Below are 17,642 nucleotides of genomic sequence, written 5' to 3'. Positions count from 1 at the left end.
AGATTTGGAGCAAAGGGAAAACGTGAAGGACCCAATGATGCAAATTACAGAATGACCATAGGAGAAACAGAATTGGTAGAATAAATAGTTAAAGCCTAGTTAATGATTAGTTGGGCGTTCTAGATGATTTTGCCCACTATAGAACAAACTATAGATGCGCCGTCTCGACAAGTTTCTTCTCGAGAGACATTTTTTGGTTTTCGCCACGACTGGCGTGTAATGTAAAAGTCGGCTAGGTTGGGTTTCCTGCTCCACTGCGAATTCGATCCTATATATCTTCAAGTGGTCCGTGTGATCCTCGTACGATCCGGTCGTACCCTTTGCTGTGTGACCAAGGGTCAACAGTTCAACACAAAGCCAAGAGACGGTGCTATAGCTGAAGCTGATGTTACATCATTGTAATCAACCTCTGGGTTCTAGTCTGCTGGTCTTAGATCAGGAACTAATCAATGTCTAAGATGAGCTGTGGTGGAGTTATCCTTGACGAACTTCTTGAACGACACGAGGATCGGGGTGCGCACCACGTTCTTGGGCGAGACCCACGCGAGCTGCCCCTCGGCGATCCCCTCCTGGATACTTGTGTCCATGGACCTGATGGTGACCGTGAACCTCTTCGCCTCGTTCACCATCTTGAACAGGAGCATCTCCGGAGTCACCGTCACCGACACCGTGCTCGGCACCTCCACCTTGGCGACGTACACGGAGATGGCGCGCCCGACGTTCGTCACGACGCGGGTGACATTAACGACGAAGGGCTCCTGGTCCAGGAACGCCGTGATGGACGGGTAGTTGAGGTCCTTCTGCTCCACGACGGCCATCTGCGCGCACGACACCGGCGGCAACGGGTGGATGATCGAGTTGATCTCATGGTCGGTGTACCTGAGCCCGCACAGGTAGGGGATGTAGTCGAACGCCGTCAGGTTGTACACTAGCCCCGGCGACAGGGCCTTCATGGGTTCGACGAACCCGGCGCCCAGCGTGAGCAGGTTGGCAGGGTACCCGTCATGGGCCGCTATCGGCTTCCCGCGGTGGTCCTTCGGGTCGGCCGTCGTTATAATGGCCGACTTGATCGCCGCCGGCGTCCATGTCGGGTGCGCTTTCTTGAGCACCGCGGCGATGCCGCTGAGGTGCGGAGTGGCCATGGACGTGCCGGACAAGACGTCGAACTTGGCCGCCAGTGGATTGGGAGGCGTCATGAACCCCGCCGGTTTGGGGACGCCGGCGATGATGTTCACTCCAGGGCCGGTGATGTCGGGCTTGAGGATCCCCTGGTTTTGCTTGCTTGGCCCCCGCGACGAGAACGCCGCCACCACCGGCGAGTCGCGATTGCCGAGCACGGTTCCTTTGAAGATCAGCTCGCCCGTCGGGATGTCTGTGGAGTTCATGTATGCCCTGATCTTCTGCCCTGTCGAGTAAGTCACCTGCGACGCCGGGAGCGCGTGCGCCTTGGGTTGGATCACCGACCCGAATTCCTCGATGGTTATCACAACCATACCGGCCGCGCCGCCTTCGCGTAGGGCGGCACCCATCTCGAGGGAGGTGAAGTTGCCACCGGCGTCGCAGACGACTATCTTTCCTCCGACGTGCTCCGGCGTAAGGACCTTCTCGTCGGAACATGTGCCGTCGCTGAGGTCTCTTACCAGCGGGCGCGGCACGCTTAGGAAACCCTCTGGCTGGAACAACGACTCGCCATCGAGCTCGACTCCATTGCCAAGCCTTACGGAGGCGACGAACCTCCGGTCAGTTGTCGCCGCCGCCACGGTGAGCAGCCACGGCGCCTCGTTGGCAACCGTCGCCGGGTCCGGGCCCATGTTCCCACCCGCGGCGCTGACGAAGATGCCTTTCATGATGGCGGTGTAGCCCCCGAGCGCGATGGGGTCGTAGGCGAAGTCACCGGCTTCGTCGTCCCCGAGCGAGAGCGAGAGCACGTCGACGCCCTCGTCTACGGCGTCGTCGAGCGCTGCCAGTATGTCGTCGCGGTCGCATCCCTTGTCCTCGAAGCACACCTGGTAGAGCGCGATGTGCGCGCGCGGGGCCATGCCGGCAGCCGTTCCGATCCCGTTGCCCATGACGTTCGCGCCGGGCACGAACGCGCCGGCCGCCGTGCTCGACGTGTGCGTCCCGTGCGAGCCCTTGCTAACGGGCAGCACCGGGTCGTCGACCCCTTGAAACTTCCACTTGGCCGACTCGTAGAACGACCGCGCACCGATAAGCTTGTTGTTGCACACGGAGCTGTTGAAGTCGCACCGGCCCTTCCACTTGGCCGGCGGCGGCGGGACGCCCGTCCCGTCGAACGACGGGTGCCCGGGGCTGATGCCGTCGTCGAGGACGCCGATGATGATCCCTTCGCCCATGTTGCTCTTGTTCCACAGGCCGCCGTGGGAGCCTTTGCCGTTGAGCCCGAGCATCTGCGGCGTGTGGGTGGTCATCAACCTGTACGTCTTCTCCGGAATGGCCTTGACGAACCAGTCCTTGCCGGCCATCTCGCGGATCTCCTCGACGGTGAGGCGGGCCGAGAAGCCGTTCACGACGTGGCGGTAGGAGTAGATGAGGCGCGCCATGGCGGCCGGATCCTTGTCGAGCTCCTCCTCGGCCATGTCGCACACGGACGCGAGCAGGGACGCGTGCCAGTCCGACACGTCCTTGAACATGCTCCGATCGTACTCGTACGGCGTGCGCACGATGATGAGGTAGTTCTTGTGCACGCCGTGGTCATTGTGGGCGACGGCGGGGCTCACCAGAAGCAAGGCGAGGAAGAAGACGGCAGCACGGAGGGAGACAAGTGCCGCTAAGCGCATTGGATTTGGAGGATCCATTGAAGAACAAACTAAACCAAGGAGAACTGATGATGGCCAGCTACATGCGAGGAGATTGCTGATTTTTATCCTAAAAATGGCATTGTGCCTAATGGGAATGATGGATGAACAAGCTTAATATAGCAATGGCAAGCAGGATTGAGGTTGCTTGCTTGCGGCCACCAAGCTCAGTTGTGCTCCATTTGAGCTCCAAACGTGGAGGAAATGGAAGAGGCTTCTGCACCTCACATTTCTGCACGGTTGTGTGCAGATGCCAGTCTAAATTCCGTCTTCTCTTCAATCTTGATACGTACCCAACCGACATCTCGATTCCTACCTACAACGAAGGTTTCAATGCGTCGGCAGGAATCATACAGATCATTCTGGCATTCCGGCATGCAAATGCAGTGGTCACCCTATAGAGCGTTTACTTTTGAATGCAAGACGGATGATGAAATAATTATGATGAATCCATCATACTCGATAGCTTATGCTTAGAAGTAACATGTATTTGCCTTGTGATATTGTACGAGTTGGAAACATGAATGAAGCTATCAAGCCACGTGGAGTTATTACTAAAGCTAATGCTTGTTTCCCAGTTCGCACCGCTTGCTCCTGCTCGTCACACGCCCCGCCCGTGACGCTCGTTCCCGTCCGCGCCCGCGACGCTCGCTCCCGCCGGCGACACCCAATCCCCTTCCTCTACTACCTTTCTCCAGTGCAGGGGCGCCGTGCCATGGGCACCGCACCCCCCGCCCCCCGCGGCCTTCTCTAGCGTGGGGGTCACCCGCCGGCCGCTGCGCACTGCACCCGCCCACACGCTGCACCCCCACTTCGTGCCAGCGTCGATCTCCGCACCGCATCGAGCTCTGCGAGCCGACAAGCCTCCATTCGTCCAAACAACGAGGTGACATTGTGTTGAAAACGCATGTTGCAAGAATATGTTTTAAGTGTTTCAAATGTTTCAGAGGTATGTTGCAAGTGTTTTATATTGATGTTGCAAAGTAGATCGGGATGTTATACATATTGCAATAGCTATACAAGTATGTTTCAAGTGTATGTTCCAAATGTTTCATCTGTTTCAGACGTATGTTACATGTGTTTTATTTGGATGTTGCAAAAGTAGATATGCATGTTGCATATATATGCAAGTGTTTCATGTGTTTTCATATGTATGTTGCAAATGTTTCATCCGAATGTTTACAATGTCTACACACATGTTTTCAAGTTTTTTGGTGTCTTTAATTTGCAAGTGTTTCAGCTATTTCAGACATATGTTGCAAGTGTTTCATATGGATGTTGTAAAAGTAGATCAGACGTTGCACATGTTGCAATGGCACCCACCTGCCGCAGCCGCCTGCTGCAGCAGCTGGGGCACCACCATGGGTCACCGTGCGGGCGCTTGAGGCCGACAGACGCATCCGTGGCGTGGCATCCACGGCCTGGGGCAGGTGACTGGGATCCACGTGGGTCCATGCAGTGGGGCACGCCAACACAGACGGTGTGGGCTTCTTTCGCATGCGGAGCGGCCTCCCGCGCGAAGGACCGGAGACGTCCGATATTTTGGGCGGCTCCGGACGTCCGGGCGCCCTATTACTAAGGGCTTGTTTGGTTGTGAGCCAGTAAAACCTCTCTAGCTCAAAAGCATCTATCCCAAGCATCTAATTTTGGACGCTTAGGGCTAGGAGTAATGCTTGGGTGCAGAGTTGCTTGTCAAGGTCTATAGCTCACATTAACATTTTCCCAAGTCAAATATCTCTAATTTTGATCACATTTATTAAAAAAATACATCAATATCTATAATACAAACATGTTTTGGCAACGCATTTCTTTGAATTCGTAGATGTTAATATATTTTTCTAAAAACTTAGTCACATTCAGAAAAGTTTGACTTAGGATAAAGTTAAAGTGATTTATAATTTATTGGAAGGGGTGGAGTAACTACTGAATGATCTCTACTTTCTCTATTCATAAATTTTCTGAATTTCGCGTCACCTTTTTTTCGCGAACAGGTGTGTACCCGTATTTCATTAAGGAGAAGAGAAATTTTATACAACATCGACAAGATCCAGCTGTTTCAAGCTCGCTGGCAAGACACTAACGTGCAAGATCAACCAGAAATGTCGATAGGCTAGAACTAGAGCCTAGCGGTTACAACACATAGAGACGGACTATACGGCTCGCCTCAACTATATTCTATTTCATGTAAAACAATAGCAAACCGTTGGAACTCAGAAGAAGACTACTCATGTGTCTTCCTCAGCTATCTGATATTCTGATGTAGCTTGCTTCCTAGGAGTAACACTGTTGTCAACATGTACAGTCTGATTTCTAAGTGTGTTAGCTACTTCAAGCGTCCATCAGAACTAAGCAGAGATGATGGATACCGGACTACGCACGACATGCTCTTCTGACACCCACGCGAGCTGCGCCCCCAAAATTTCCCCAAATTTCAGACTCCAACGCGCTTCCTGGAGCCCTTTCCATGGTGACGACAAAACTCTCCTTTTGGTTCACCTCGTCGAACTGCAGTTCTCCGGGAACCACCGTGATGGAGACCCCGTCCGGTGCACTCACGTCCACCCGGTACATCGACCTGGCCGGTCCGACGTTGGTCACCGTCCATCTAACCGTCACGGCCAGCCCGTCCTCCGTCAGCGCGACCATGATCGACGGGGTGTCGAGATCTTTCGCCTCGGTGTTCTCCATCTCGGCGCAATGGACCGCGGGCGCAGGGTAGATGATGCGGTTCACTTGCTCGTCGGTGTAGCCCAGCCCGCAGAGGTAAGGGATGTACTCTTCCGGCGAGGTGTCGTAGACGAGGCCCGGGTCGATGGCTTTGGCCGCGTCGACGAGGCCGGCGCCCATGGCGAAGTAGCTCGTCGGCGTGCCTGTCTCGTCCGTCAGCGACGCGCGGCCGTGGTCATTATCGCGGACTTGATGGCCGCGGGGGACCAGGTCGGGTGGGCGCTCTTTATCAGCGCCGCGACCCCGCTGAGATGCGGCGCCGCCATGGACGTTCCGGAGAGCGACGCGAAGCTTGGGCCGCGCGCCGACCGTGGCACCGCAGCGAGGATGTCGACACCGGGACCCACGATGTCCGGCTTCAGCACGCCGCCGTTGTTGCGGCTCGGCCCCCGCGAGGAGAACGCCGGGATGGTGGCGGAACGAGGAGTGCCCTGCTGTGAGCTAGCGCCGACCGTGAGTATCCACGGCGCGTCGTTTGCGACCGACCCAGACGTGGGCCCCTTGTTGCCCGCCGCGGCGCAGACGAAGACGCCCCTCATGACAGCCGAGAACGTGGCCGCAGCGACCGGGTCCTCGTGGAAGCCGAGACCGTCGTCGTCCCCGAGCGACAGCGAGAGCACGTCGACGCCGTCGGCAAGCGCCGCCTCGACGGCGTGCACGACCGAGCCCCTCGAGCACCCGCGCGCCGCGCCCGCGCACACCTGGTAGAACGCGAGGTGCGCGCGCGGCGCCACGCTGGACACCACCACCACGGGGGCGGCGCCAGGCGTGCTGCCGGCGCCGCCGCCCACTCGGCGCACGAACGCGCCGGCCGCGACGCTGGACGCGTGCGTCCCGTGCGTGCCCACCCTCGGCGCCGTGCCGGGTCGGCGCAGGTGCCGCGTGAAGTCCCTCGCGCCGATGAGCTTGTTGGTGCACGACGCGACGCCGGCGTGCTTGCACCGGCCCCACCACCTGGCGGGAGGCGGCGGCATCCCCTCGTCGCCGAACGACGGGTGGGCCGCGTCGATGCCGTCGTCGAGCACCCCGATGACGACGCCTTCGCCCATGTTGCTCGTGTCCTACACCGCTTCGTGCTGGCCGCCTTGCAGCCACGGCAGCGTCAGGGTGTCGTCGTCGTCGTGCAACGCGGCTGCCGCGCGCAGCAGCTCGGAGGAGAGCACGAGCAGGAGAGCGATCTTTGAGGAATCCATTTGAGATGGAGAGTGTGCAATTCACAAGGCCGCTGGAATGGACGTGGAGATTCATGTGGGGAAGGAAGGAGAAGGAGCAGACATATATACGTGCAGGCCCGTATATTAACAGGAACAAGTGGGGCAACGGTTCAGGGCCTCTAAATTTACACTGAATAGTAGCAATAGTTAATCCTTGAATAATAGAAAAGATTACACACGGCCATACCTGCAATCATTTGTTTATTAATTGGAGTATTGGCCCAATGTAAGGCCTATTGTTGTATCTTGGATACCAGATTAGTCTATTAGATAATATGAAAATTCGCATTATAATTATGGAATTGGAGAGGGGGTTTGTTTATTTCATTGATCTTCAACATGTCTTTTCAAAATAGCTAGGAGGTATGATTCTGGCCATGAAAAGCATAACAAGAAACAAAGATTAGAAGCTGCAGCTCAAACTCAAAGGAGCGCTCTCGATACATATCATGTGAAAGAATCTTAGTTTACTTCTCGAATTTTAGGACCACATCACGCATTTTGTTCAGGGTCCTCCAAATCGTAGGTACGGACCTGATACGTGCCGAGGCAGTTCGGTGGCGAACATGCGTTGCCACTCCTGGGCTAAACTGAGCTGGTCAAGCAGTTGAGCTCGTAGGTTGTTCAGTTGAAGAAGTTGACTGTTTGAGCAGGTAGGTCCAGTTCATCTGTAGCCAGCTGAAGCCCAGTTGAAACTCTGCTTCAACGTTCTGTGCGGTTGGCAGTTGGAACTGGACTGGGCCATTTATGGAAACGGCGTAATCAGACGAACTCGTGCCGCCGGAACCGATTAAGCAGGTAGGAATGCCTGTCTCTCGTGGAAATGTTTTTCGTGTCTCCAGAAATAGGGGAGCAAAACCGTCCATTTCACGCTTGTGCCCAATGCGCGCGGCGCCACGAATGTTACATCACGAATCGGGATAAAAATGCAATTTTGCTTCTATGTTGTTGTGCGCCGAAGAGAATTTGATGTGGTTCTGCGTCGAGTCCATGACGGTTGAGCACCCACTTGTAGCAGTAGCTGGGCTCTCATTGCAACGAGCCCTTGTTGCGAAACGAGCACGGGCCACATGCCCGGCACGGCACAGTCGCACAGATCTCTCCCACACGCAGGAGCCACGCCACGCGACGGACGGCTCAACGCTGGCATCCTCCCTGGCGGGCGCGAGGACTGGTAGCCGGCGACGCCGTGCGCGTTGCGCCCACTCGGACACGCTCCCCGCGGTGGGGAGGTAGCAGGACGGGACCCGAAGGCGGCAGCGATGGAGGACGCGTGCGGCCGCACGACCGCGGCCGTCACGTCCTGCTGGGGCAGGTTCGGCGTGGCGGTGCTGTGGCGCAGGCTCAAGCGCATGACCTGGCCCCGCCGGCGCTACCGAACGTACGTCCTCGGCGCCGGCGGCCTCAACTATGACCCGCTCAGCTACTCCCAGAACTTCGACGACGGCAAAGTCTGCGAGTGCGAGGCCGACTTCCTGGCCCGGTACGCCCTCGCGCAGCTCGCCGGCTTGCCGGGGCAGGCGGAGGCACCATCGAATCCTTCGCCCCGGGCGGCGCAAGTCTCTGGCATGAAGAGCCATGGGGGCAAGGTGCAGCCGAAGAGCCTCGCAGCCGCCTTCCTTGCATTCGCGCGGACTTCCGGCGGCGGCTAGGATGCGAGATGAAGTAGGCGGCGAGGATATGGGTTACATGTACAATTTTAACTCAAAGTATGTACACATGTACCTACACCTACATGGCTACACGAAGTATGTACCTACTAACCTATACTACACGAAGTACCATCATAAGACTAAACTATCGCCTACATATAAATACAAAACTGCCTCCCAAGTTGCTTAGTGCCAGATTCCCCGGGCCATGCATGCATATACATGTGGATACTGAGCAAACCCATGTTTTAAAGGCGGCTAGGCGTCCAGGCGAGTGCTTGGTACGCCTGGACGCCTAGACGGCGCCTAGGCGACGCCTAGGCGACAAGGCGCCACTGTTTCCCAAGGCGAGCTGGGTACGCCTGGACGCCTAGGCGACGCCTTTAAAACACTGGAGCAAACAGGATACAAAACTGGCCATTGTTTCTATATATAAATATAAACGAAACTAAAATACAAAACTAGGTTCCCCGAAGCCCGAAGGGAAACCAATCACCTTTACCTTTTTACTGATAATAGTACAAAATTTTCTATCGCCTAGCTCGATCTGAGATTACCCAAAAGATGTACTGTATTCTGCAATCCTAATACACAACTTTGTTAACAGCACCCAAAAATTGGATTCTGCGGTAACTTCAACTAAAGCCCTCACAAGTCAGACTATCCCAGATCCGCATACCGATACCAGTTCTGTACTTGCAGTGTTGCTGCGCCATCTTCTCATTTCACGATCAAAACCTCCTCGCAGGAACCTCTTTTCCGGGTTCAGGAAACATCAATGTATTGAGAAACTCATAGGACGTAAAGAATATAGCACCTTGAGACATATACATAGCCAGCCTTGGAGTCAAACCCCTGTGAGAAAACATGTCACTTGATAATTTGCGTACTTACAATAGGGTCTTTTTCAGACAGGAATGAATAATAATTGAAATTAACTAGCTTGATATGCCTCTGGCAAATTTTTGTACCTGTAAAGACCACACAAGCCTTCATGCCGAAAAATTTCTTTTAGTGCATGAACAACCCCATCATACTTGCTAACAGGGCTGAGTGCCTGATTAACAGAAAGAAAGCTGAAGTATTAGCTCTGCTGGGAACATTAGTCTGTCGTTGAACATACGCTGGTTGTCCATGATTTATAATTCTATTATAAAAATAGTCAACAATATACGATAAATGTCACAACTAGAAGTCAATATGGCAGATGCACATGTCACAGTACCTGTAATTGCACTCGTGTCTTGACAACATCAAATGGAGTCGTACAGAGAGCAGCAGTTGACCCAGCAAAACCTCCGCATAAAAGCTGCAATGAACCAAAGCGGTGCAAGGTTGGTTTTATCTGTTGTATTTGAGATGCTAGGAGAGGTCAATCATCATTTTTTCTCTTCGAACCATTGGCAAACAATGCAGGATAGTATTAGAAGTGCCCATGGGTTCTACACTTCTACTTCAGGTCGATAGGTGGGTATAAGAATGAATGAATGATGCTTTAACAAGGTAAGGTACCGAGGTTAAAAAACTAACCGTTTGGCCAGAATTGAGTTTGGCACTATCAGGTGCTGATTTCAACAGAGACTGCTTCAGACTCTCATAGGCATAAAACTACAAAATTCAGAACAGGGATCATGTTCTTTAAACACCAGAAACAAATTATCAAATTAAAGAAAATTTTGAATTATTGGACTTGAATGCAAGTACTTCAATTTTGATACCTTTACTATGGAATGTGGGATATTTCTACAAAGAACAGCACCCCATCCAGCATATAATGAAGCAATGCCACCCTTTTTGAGACATCCTACTAAAGCATTCCTGATGGCATGAAACTCTTATTAGAGGACGATGAAAATACGACATCCTACTGAAGCATTCGTTTGAAGATATCCTACTCAAGCATTAATCATGACATGAAACTAGTAGATTTGTATCTATCTTGCTATTTGTTATGCTAGAAAATGAAGCTTTTAAATAGAGGAAATAAACGAATGAACAACCCAAAAAGAGGCAAGGAAAATCCGAAATTGAATACCAGCAGTTCTGATAATGGGAACCCACTTGCATTTGTTGTTTTATGCATTCACTGGGTGTAAAAACAAAGGATGTTGCAATACTAGAACAGCCACCGGCAGCACAATGTGCAATTGAATGATATTCCTGTAGAGATCTCCATGTAACAGCACATAGAAGATTGAAGGATATACCATGTAAAGACGACAAAAATTTCAGCATAAAAACTAAACTGAAATTACCTTTGGAAAAACAGGCAGAAGAGCCCCCTTTACTGTTTCATAAGTTAAGGTATAAATTGCAGAAATTGGTGCAGAACAAGCAAGTTTGCTAGCAAGTCCTCCATATAGCCCCAGAACACCTTTACTAATCATCAAGCACTAAATTAATATAGGAAATTATAGTTCTCAAAGGGTAGCAATAAATGGAAATTGGAAATTTAGGTTGTGGAAATTGCTCTCATTGCACGTTACCTCTCTCAACAAGGGTGCGCCTTAGTGTATGGTGGACTGAACTTTGTCCACAACTGTTAGCCTGAATTATTGTTTTCACAGTATCAAATGGATGCAAAGAAGCACTGACTGCTGTCCCAGCTAATGCTCCTGCCACAGCATGCCTGTTTACGGTAACAGCACCATCAAATCGATGCTGAAAAGTTGGTTGGAGCTCTTGTGAACACTTGTCTACAGAAAGCCGCAGACACACATCATCCCTACAAGCACATTCATCTGCATTTGGTGAATTAAGAACAGCAGCATCACCCACCAGACAAGACATGTGTTCTGATTCGTCAAGCTGAACATCTGTGCATGCCTTACTGACAACTTGATTCCCTGGCATTATCCTCACATCTTTGGCAATTTCCAATTCGTGAACTGGGCAAGCTAAAAAATTAGAATCTTCTTGAAAATTTTGTAGATTGCACTCAGTATTGTGTCCAGAACTTTCACAATCATGTGTACTGCTAGATTCTTCATTTGAGATAGTAAATAGCTCATTAGGCATGCTTCTTGTTTGATTCGAATAGCTATCGTCCCTAATGTCCATATTGTTGGAACCAGCACAAGTTTCCTCACACATGCTTCTTTTGCTACTCTGAGAAGTCCCAATTTTTTCCATCTTTTCGGTTTGCATAGAGTATATAGTTCCAAATTGCAAATAATGTGCACCTCCAACCTTATTTGAGGAATGCATATGCCTCAATGTGGATGATGCACCAACAACACTACAGAATGGTGTCAGCGTTAACATCTTCTTCTTTACCGAGATAAGATCCTCATAAATTTCTTTTGGTGTAGACAAGCAGTTTTGAGATCTCAGACCACTTGAGCTTTCCACACAGCAAGGTGTCAGTATATTTCCTTGTTGATCCCTGCTAAAGCACACAGGGTCTTCCCTACTCGAAGTCCCATGAATATCAGATCTTTGAGTTGTGCCAGATGATTCAGGCTGGCCAACAAGATTCCAGATTCCAGTCAATGCAGATACAAACTGGGGAGTGGTCAATCTTCTGTAAGCATGTGTTCTGCAAGATTGCGAGCTTTGCCTTGATTGATGATTTGCTTCTCGCTCCTTAGTAATCAAAGCATCCGGCTCAAATAAGTGGTGCTCATCTAATGAAAACCTGTGGTAATTGATTGTTGACTTTGCCGCTTTTGAAGCCCGGCGTGTCGAGTTCATCTTTTACTTGCTAGGTAGTAAGTATACCCAAGAAAAAAGAAAAGAAAATGTCCAACCAATCAGCTGCTTGAGATCTGCAGGAAGCAATAATGAACAGAGTATTTAGCTCACTGAAGTAGTTCTCTAGAAGCATAGTCATTTGAATGGCTACCAAACAGAGAATATAGCTAGCACGTAGTATCCGACAGTAGCACCCTACCCTAGTAAGACCGAATCTCAGAGCATCAGCAATCTACAAAAACAACCGAGCAAGCAGAAGCAATCCAGTTGCTGGAATAGGATGAACAGGATCTGAAGGCTCAGATAAATAGAGAAAAGTTCACGGAAACTCCGAATCCCAGCTACTCTGTTATTCGGCGCATTTCTGCGAACACCCCATGTGCGCGAGACGAAGAGCAAGCTCCCAGTCCATGAGCGTCTCATCCCCCGGCATACGCGAGCTACCAATATTATCCGATTCGATACGAGTGGGCACTCAGCCAAGCTAGGTGGTGGGAACGGAGAGACGGCGGCGAGGCAGAGGCGACGGTGACACCATCTGACAATGGGCGGACGGACCAGGTCGGGGCGAGGATAGGGGGAAGGGAAGAAAAAAGGTTGCCGCGGGCGCGGAGACGGTGGGCGGCGGCGGCGGCACGAAGGAGAAAGAAGCTAGTACAAAAAAAAAAAAAAAAAACGGGTGTCAGGAGATCCAATTTCATTTTCACGGTCGTTTGCGCGATTCGACCGCGGTGAATGAGAGACCACGTCTGTGTGGACTCATAACGTTCCTTTTTCGTCCCTTTCCTTTCCTGTCCTTTTATTTACTCGTTCTCAAATATATTATCCTCGCAACATGCGGATATATTCTGTGCATGCGGGTGTATGCTGGGCGACACCTACCCGAACATTTTTTTTCTTCATTTTTTGTTTTTTTTTTCTTTCTACCATTTTTTTATTTGTTTTACATATTTGTAAATTATACTACACAGTTATTTTTAATACTTAGTTTCATATTTCTGCTAATATATTACGATATTAATTTTTACATCTAAGATATTGAATATAACTTATGTGTTCAACTTTACATTAAGTCATTCATCGAGTTATATATGTAAGTTATAGAAACAAGTTATTAGAATATAAGTTATTGATGTTAATTAACTTGTACATATAAGTTTATTCATCTAATTTATAAGTTATACAAACAAATTATTATAATATAAGCTATCAATGTTGATTTGTAATATAAGTTTTCATTTAACTTTTACAAGAATACCATTGTTGGTGTTTCGGACCGGCGAGCCCTCAACCAACTAGTGAAAAATGTACTGTGTGCCTCTAATCCCGGATGGTGATGCAAAGAGACACAAGGTTTATACTGGTTCGGGCAATGAGCGCCCTACGTCCAGTCCGAGAGATTGATCTTGTATTCCTTGCACCGAAATGCTCGTAGTAGGGGGTTACAAGCAGGGCGAGAGAGGGAGCTGGTCCCAGGTCTCTATGTGGGACGGCGTGAATCGCCTGAGATGTTGATCCCAGGCAGCGAGAAAGCGTGCGCATTACAGAGCGTCGAGTGTGTGTTCGTCTGCCTCGTGAACTTGGGTCCCCTGAACTAGTCGCCCCCTAGAAACGACACCGGTCTCTCCCTTTTATAGTTGAAGGGGGACAGGGGTGATACATGTATCAGCTACGTGGCGTCGTGCGAACAGAGGCGGCATGTCCGAGCCCTGTAGCCTGTTACTGTGGCGACATGGATGATGGAGTGGTCCTGCCCTTGAAGTGCTGGAGCAACGCGCCGGTCACATCCGATCCTGTGCGTCATGGGAGCTCCAGTGATAGCTTGACGCAGGAACTGGCAAGCGACGTGCTGGTTGCTGTGTGTTGACCGCGTGAAGAACCAAGGCTCAGTTGGTGACGAGGCCGAACCGTCGTGGGGGGCTCGGCGGGCGCAAATCCTGAGGTTGCCGAGACCCTGAAGTAGCTTGCCGAGGCGTGGAGGGAGCAGTTGGTCCTGTACATTGATTCTGAGGCTATAGTAACCCGGACCTGACTCCGCACGTCGCGATGTTCCTAGAGTAGGGGTTAGGTAGCACAGCGTAGTATGGGCGCCGGTCGTGGGCACGGCACCGAGCACAGCGACCGGTAACCCCTGCCCCGTCCTGTCCTGGATGGCATGGCTTTGATGTGACTGGCGTCTTGTCGACCACTCCGCTGTGTCGAGCCGTCGTTCGGCTGATATCGCGGGAGCGGTTGAGCGCGCCGGTCGGACGTGACATCTAGTCCGAGAAGATGATCGAGGCGGGGGCGACGAGGTTGTTTTGCCGAGCCGGCCTCGAGTCGAGGCGGAGAATCGGCGTCTCGTCCGAGGCCGTACGCGCGGGGCCTCGAGCGAGACGGAGAATCGGTTCCCCAGCCGAGGCCTTTCGCGCGAGACCTCGAGCGAGGCGAAAAATCGGTAGATCGTCCGAGGCCTCTCGTGCGAGGCCCCGAGCGAGGCGGAAATTCGGTAGGCCGTCCGAGGCCTTCCGTGCGAGGCCTCTAGCGAGGCGGAGAGTAGGTGGCCTCGGACATGGTCGGGGTTTTGCCAATAGTTGCCCCTTGGTTTTGATTTTGACGGGATCTAAACGATTTTTTCGATTATTGCTTAGGGGACCCCTTCTCGTGGTACCCGACAGTAGCCCCCGAGCCTTAGGGAGAGTGTGAGCGCTCTCTTTGAGGTTTTGATGAGACTCGGCTCGCAGCAGCTCCTGGCGGGATGGTGTTTCGTATTCGAGGCCTCGGTGGGTGCGTGCGAGCGTACCCACCGGGTGTAGCCCCCGAGGCCTTGGAGGAGTGGATTTATTCCTCCAGGGGCTTTCTTATGTCGTGAGAGGGGTTTAATTGCGTTTGCCAAGCCCATGAGTGCGAGTTCAGGTCGCTGAGCCTTGGCAAGGTTGCAGGAACAGCCCCCTAGCCTCTGCACGGAGCGAGAGGGCCGTCAGAGGTTCCCCTGGCTTTTTGTGCGGCCCTCACGCATCCTTTTTGTTCGGAAGGAGGGGTGGAGGGTGTCATGCTACCCTCAGGGGGCGCGAGTAGTGACACCTCCGGTGAGCTGTTATCGGGTAAGTCCGAGTGGAGGCCCATGCCCTGTTCGATAGGGGTCGGCTAGCGGTCCAAAGACGTACTCCAAGAGTACCAGAGGGCTTCTCTAGTGGGTGCCGGGGCCGTTCAATGGGCCCCGGTGGCTCGGTGCCTCCCTACGGTGGGATCCCATTCGGAGACCTCCCTGCCGGTCTCAGACACGACTTAGGGCGTCCCGAGCGATCGTTTGCTCAGATTTTGACCATGCGCGGGCTTGCCCATAGTTGTCCCTGACTCTGCTGCCCTGGGGCGGCTGTCGAAACCCTCGGGGGCCCAGCCTTCGAACCCCAAGACCGTAACAGGCTCGATGCCCTTTATCGTGTTTTTCCAATCCTCCGAGTGCGAGCTTGGGTTGCTTGTCTTCATCCTAGGTGCAGGAAGAGCCCCCAAGCCTCCGCACGGAGCGAGAGGGCGGTTAGGAGTTCCCCTAGCTTTTTGTGCGACCCTTGCGCATCCTTTTCGTTCGGATGGAGGGGTTGTTTGCTGAGCCCCCTCGAGTGGGGTCTCAGCAAGGTTGCAGGAAGAGCCCCCGAGCCTCTGCATGGAGCGAGAGGGCGATCAGGAGTTTCCCTGGCTTTTTGTGCGCCCCTCACGCATGAGGGTTTGTTTGCCGAGCCCCCCTCGGGTGCGAGCCTAGGTCATGGGGTCTCAGCATATTTGCAGGAAGAGCCCCCTAGCCTCTGCATGGAGCGAGAGGGCAGTCAGGAGTTTCCCTGGCTTTTTGTGTGACCCTCATGCATCCTTTTCGCTCGGAAGGAGGGGTTGTTTGCCGGGCCCCCTCGAGTGCGAGCCTAAGTCGCTGGGTCTCGGCAAGGTCGTAGGAAGAGCCCCTGAGCCTTTGCACAGAGCGAGAGGGCGATCAGGAGTTCCCCTGGCTTTTTGTGTGACCCTCGCGCTTCCTTTTCGCTTAGAAGGAGGGGTGGAATATGCCAGGCTACCCTCGGTGGGTGCAAGCGGTGACACTTCCGGTGAGCTATTATCGGGTAAGTCCGAGTGGAGGCCTGTGCCCTGTTCGATAGGGGTCGGCTAGCGGTCCAGAGACACACTCCAAGAGTACCAGAGGGCTTCTCTAGTGGGTGCCGGGGCCGTTCGGTGGGCCCCGGTGGCTCGGTGCCTCCCTATGGTGGGATCCCATTCAAAGACCTCCCTGCCGGTCTCGAACACGACTTAGGGCGTCCCAAGCGTTTCGCTTGCTTGGGTCTCGGCCCCGTATGGGCTCGCCCGTAGTCGTCCCTGACTCTATTGCCTAGGAGCGGCTGTCGAAACCCTCGGGGGCCCAGCCTTCGAACCCCTGGACCGTAACGGGCTCGACGCCCAGTTCCTTTGTCTGAAAGGAATCGGGTGGGGGATATCCCCCCATCGGTTTGACAACAGCGGGCGCGCTTTTTGAGGCAATTTTCCTGGGGAGGCGGAACGGCGCCTGCCACTGCAGCGGTGGGACGCGACGCCATGTCAGCGGATGGAACATAACTGTTCACGCGATTAATGAGGAAAAGGTGGGTACGTGGGCGGTAAAATCAGATCTGGATTAACTGTGCCGGATCTGAGGGAAACTTTCTCGATTTCGTCGCCCGCCCATTTTGCCTCCTTCCTGCATAAATACGCAGCGAGCATCGCCCCTCCCCTCCTTACCTAGCCTGCATTTGCCTTTGCTGCCCTTGCGCCGTTGCTAGAACAGAGAGCGCCGAGGAGAAGGAGAGAGAGGGGCGAGGTAGAGAGAGGCTCACCGTCGTAGTCGTATTCTCCATCGCACTCATGGCCGGCGCCGTTGTCATTGAGGCAGACTCTTAGGGTTAGTCCAACGTATCTGTGGAGACTCTCCAGTCACTTGTCGACGATGGCCTTCTCCGTCTGGTTACTGACCCCAATAGGCCAGAGTGGATTGCTCCGTCGAGCGAGCCGAAGTCGAGGCCCCGCGACGGCTACGTTGTGAGCTTCGTGTCCTTTCACGAGCGCGGCCTCGACCTGCCAGCGGACCAGTTCATGCGGGTGCTCCCGCACTACTACGGCGTGGAGCTCCACAACTTCAACCCCAACTCCATCGCGCAGGTGGCCATCTTCGTCGCCATCTACGAGGGGTACCTGGGGATTGCTCCCCATTGGGAGTTGTGGCTCCACCTCTTCCGGGCGGGGCATACCACCAAGCCGATAGGCACGACGGGCACGAGGAGGGCGGTGAGGGCCGGCGGCTGCACTCTCCAAGTGCGCCAGGATCGGCAGCACCTTTACATCCCGGCCCAGCTCGCCTTGACCAATCGCAACTGGTACACTAGCTGGTTCTACCTCCGCAACGACGACGGCGGGCTTCCCCCCTACACCGGGCGGATCGTGGAGAGCTGTCCGGAGAAGTGGAGGTATGGCGTCCCGAAGGAGGATCAGCCCAAGCTACAGCTGCTCCTAGAGGGACTAGAGAGGCTACGCGGCTGTGGCCTCACAGC

The 17,642-nt window shown here is 53.1% G+C and overlaps 3 protein-coding genes and 1 pseudogene across 3 annotated transcripts; 1 reads left to right on the top strand and 3 right to left on the bottom strand.

Annotated features, from left to right (window-relative positions):
* Window positions 1–244: 244 nt before the first annotated feature.
* Window positions 245–3,045, bottom strand: LOC136464067 (subtilisin-like protease 1). Its single transcript, XM_066463029.1, has one exon. It carries the CDS (start codon window positions 2,814–2,816, stop codon window positions 447–449), a length of 2,370 nt encoding a protein of 789 aa, XP_066319126.1. The 5' UTR covers window positions 2,817–3,045; the 3' UTR covers window positions 245–446.
* Window positions 3,046–5,064: 2,019 nt separating this feature from the next.
* On the bottom strand, window positions 5,065–6,859 carry LOC136464066 (subtilisin-like protease 1; annotated as a pseudogene).
* An 855-nt stretch (window positions 6,860–7,714) lies between these two features.
* Window positions 7,715–8,418, top strand: LOC136464063 (uncharacterized). The gene has a single exon (XM_066463028.1). It carries the CDS (start codon window positions 8,020–8,022, stop codon window positions 8,407–8,409), a length of 390 nt encoding a protein of 129 aa, XP_066319125.1. The 5' UTR covers window positions 7,715–8,019; the 3' UTR covers window positions 8,410–8,418.
* Window positions 8,419–8,529: 111 nt separating this feature from the next.
* LOC136464062 (uncharacterized) lies at window positions 8,530–13,041 on the bottom strand. Its single transcript, XM_066463027.1, has 10 exons — window positions 12,302–13,041; window positions 10,896–12,176; window positions 10,665–10,783; window positions 10,445–10,569; window positions 10,128–10,227; window positions 9,940–10,017; window positions 9,635–9,718; window positions 9,381–9,466; window positions 8,802–9,264; window positions 8,530–8,640 (listed from the first exon to the last, which is right to left on the bottom strand). The coding sequence occupies exons 2-9, from the start codon at window positions 12,100–12,102 to the stop codon at window positions 9,141–9,143; spliced, it is 1,923 nt and encodes a 640-aa protein (XP_066319124.1). The 5' UTR covers window positions 12,103–12,176; window positions 12,302–13,041; the 3' UTR covers window positions 8,530–8,640; window positions 8,802–9,140.
* Window positions 13,042–17,642: the final 4,601 nt, after the last annotated feature.

This window comes from Miscanthus floridulus, chromosome 7 (genome assembly GCF_019320115.1).
Source record: "Miscanthus floridulus cultivar M001 chromosome 7, ASM1932011v1, whole genome shotgun sequence".
Lineage (NCBI taxonomy): Eukaryota > Viridiplantae > Streptophyta > Magnoliopsida > Poales > Poaceae > Miscanthus > Miscanthus floridulus.
This window is presented reverse-complemented; position numbering and strand designations above follow the sequence as displayed.

What these genes read in the sequence shown, in the direction of transcription:
- LOC136464063 (XM_066463028.1), top strand. Translation starts at nt 8,020, where the DNA reads ATGGAGGACGCGTGCGGCCGCACGACCGCGGCCGTCACGTCCTGCTGG.
- LOC136464062 (XM_066463027.1), bottom strand. Translation starts at nt 12,102, where the DNA reads ATGAACTCGACACGCCGGGCTTCAAAAGCGGCAAAGTCAACAATCAAT. An exon ending in TTCTGCCTGTTTTTCCAAAG is followed by an intron (nt 10,570 to 10,664) that starts GTAATTTCAGTT and finishes AGATCTCTACAG; the next exon opens with GAATATCATTCAATTGCACA. An exon ending in AGACACGAGTGCAATTACAG is followed by an intron (nt 9,467 to 9,634) that starts GTACTGTGACAT and finishes TCTGTTAATCAG; the next exon opens with GCACTCAGCCCTGTTAGCAA.
- LOC136464067 (XM_066463029.1), bottom strand. Translation starts at nt 2,816, where the DNA reads ATGGATCCTCCAAATCCAATGCGCTTAGCGGCACTTGTCTCCCTCCGT.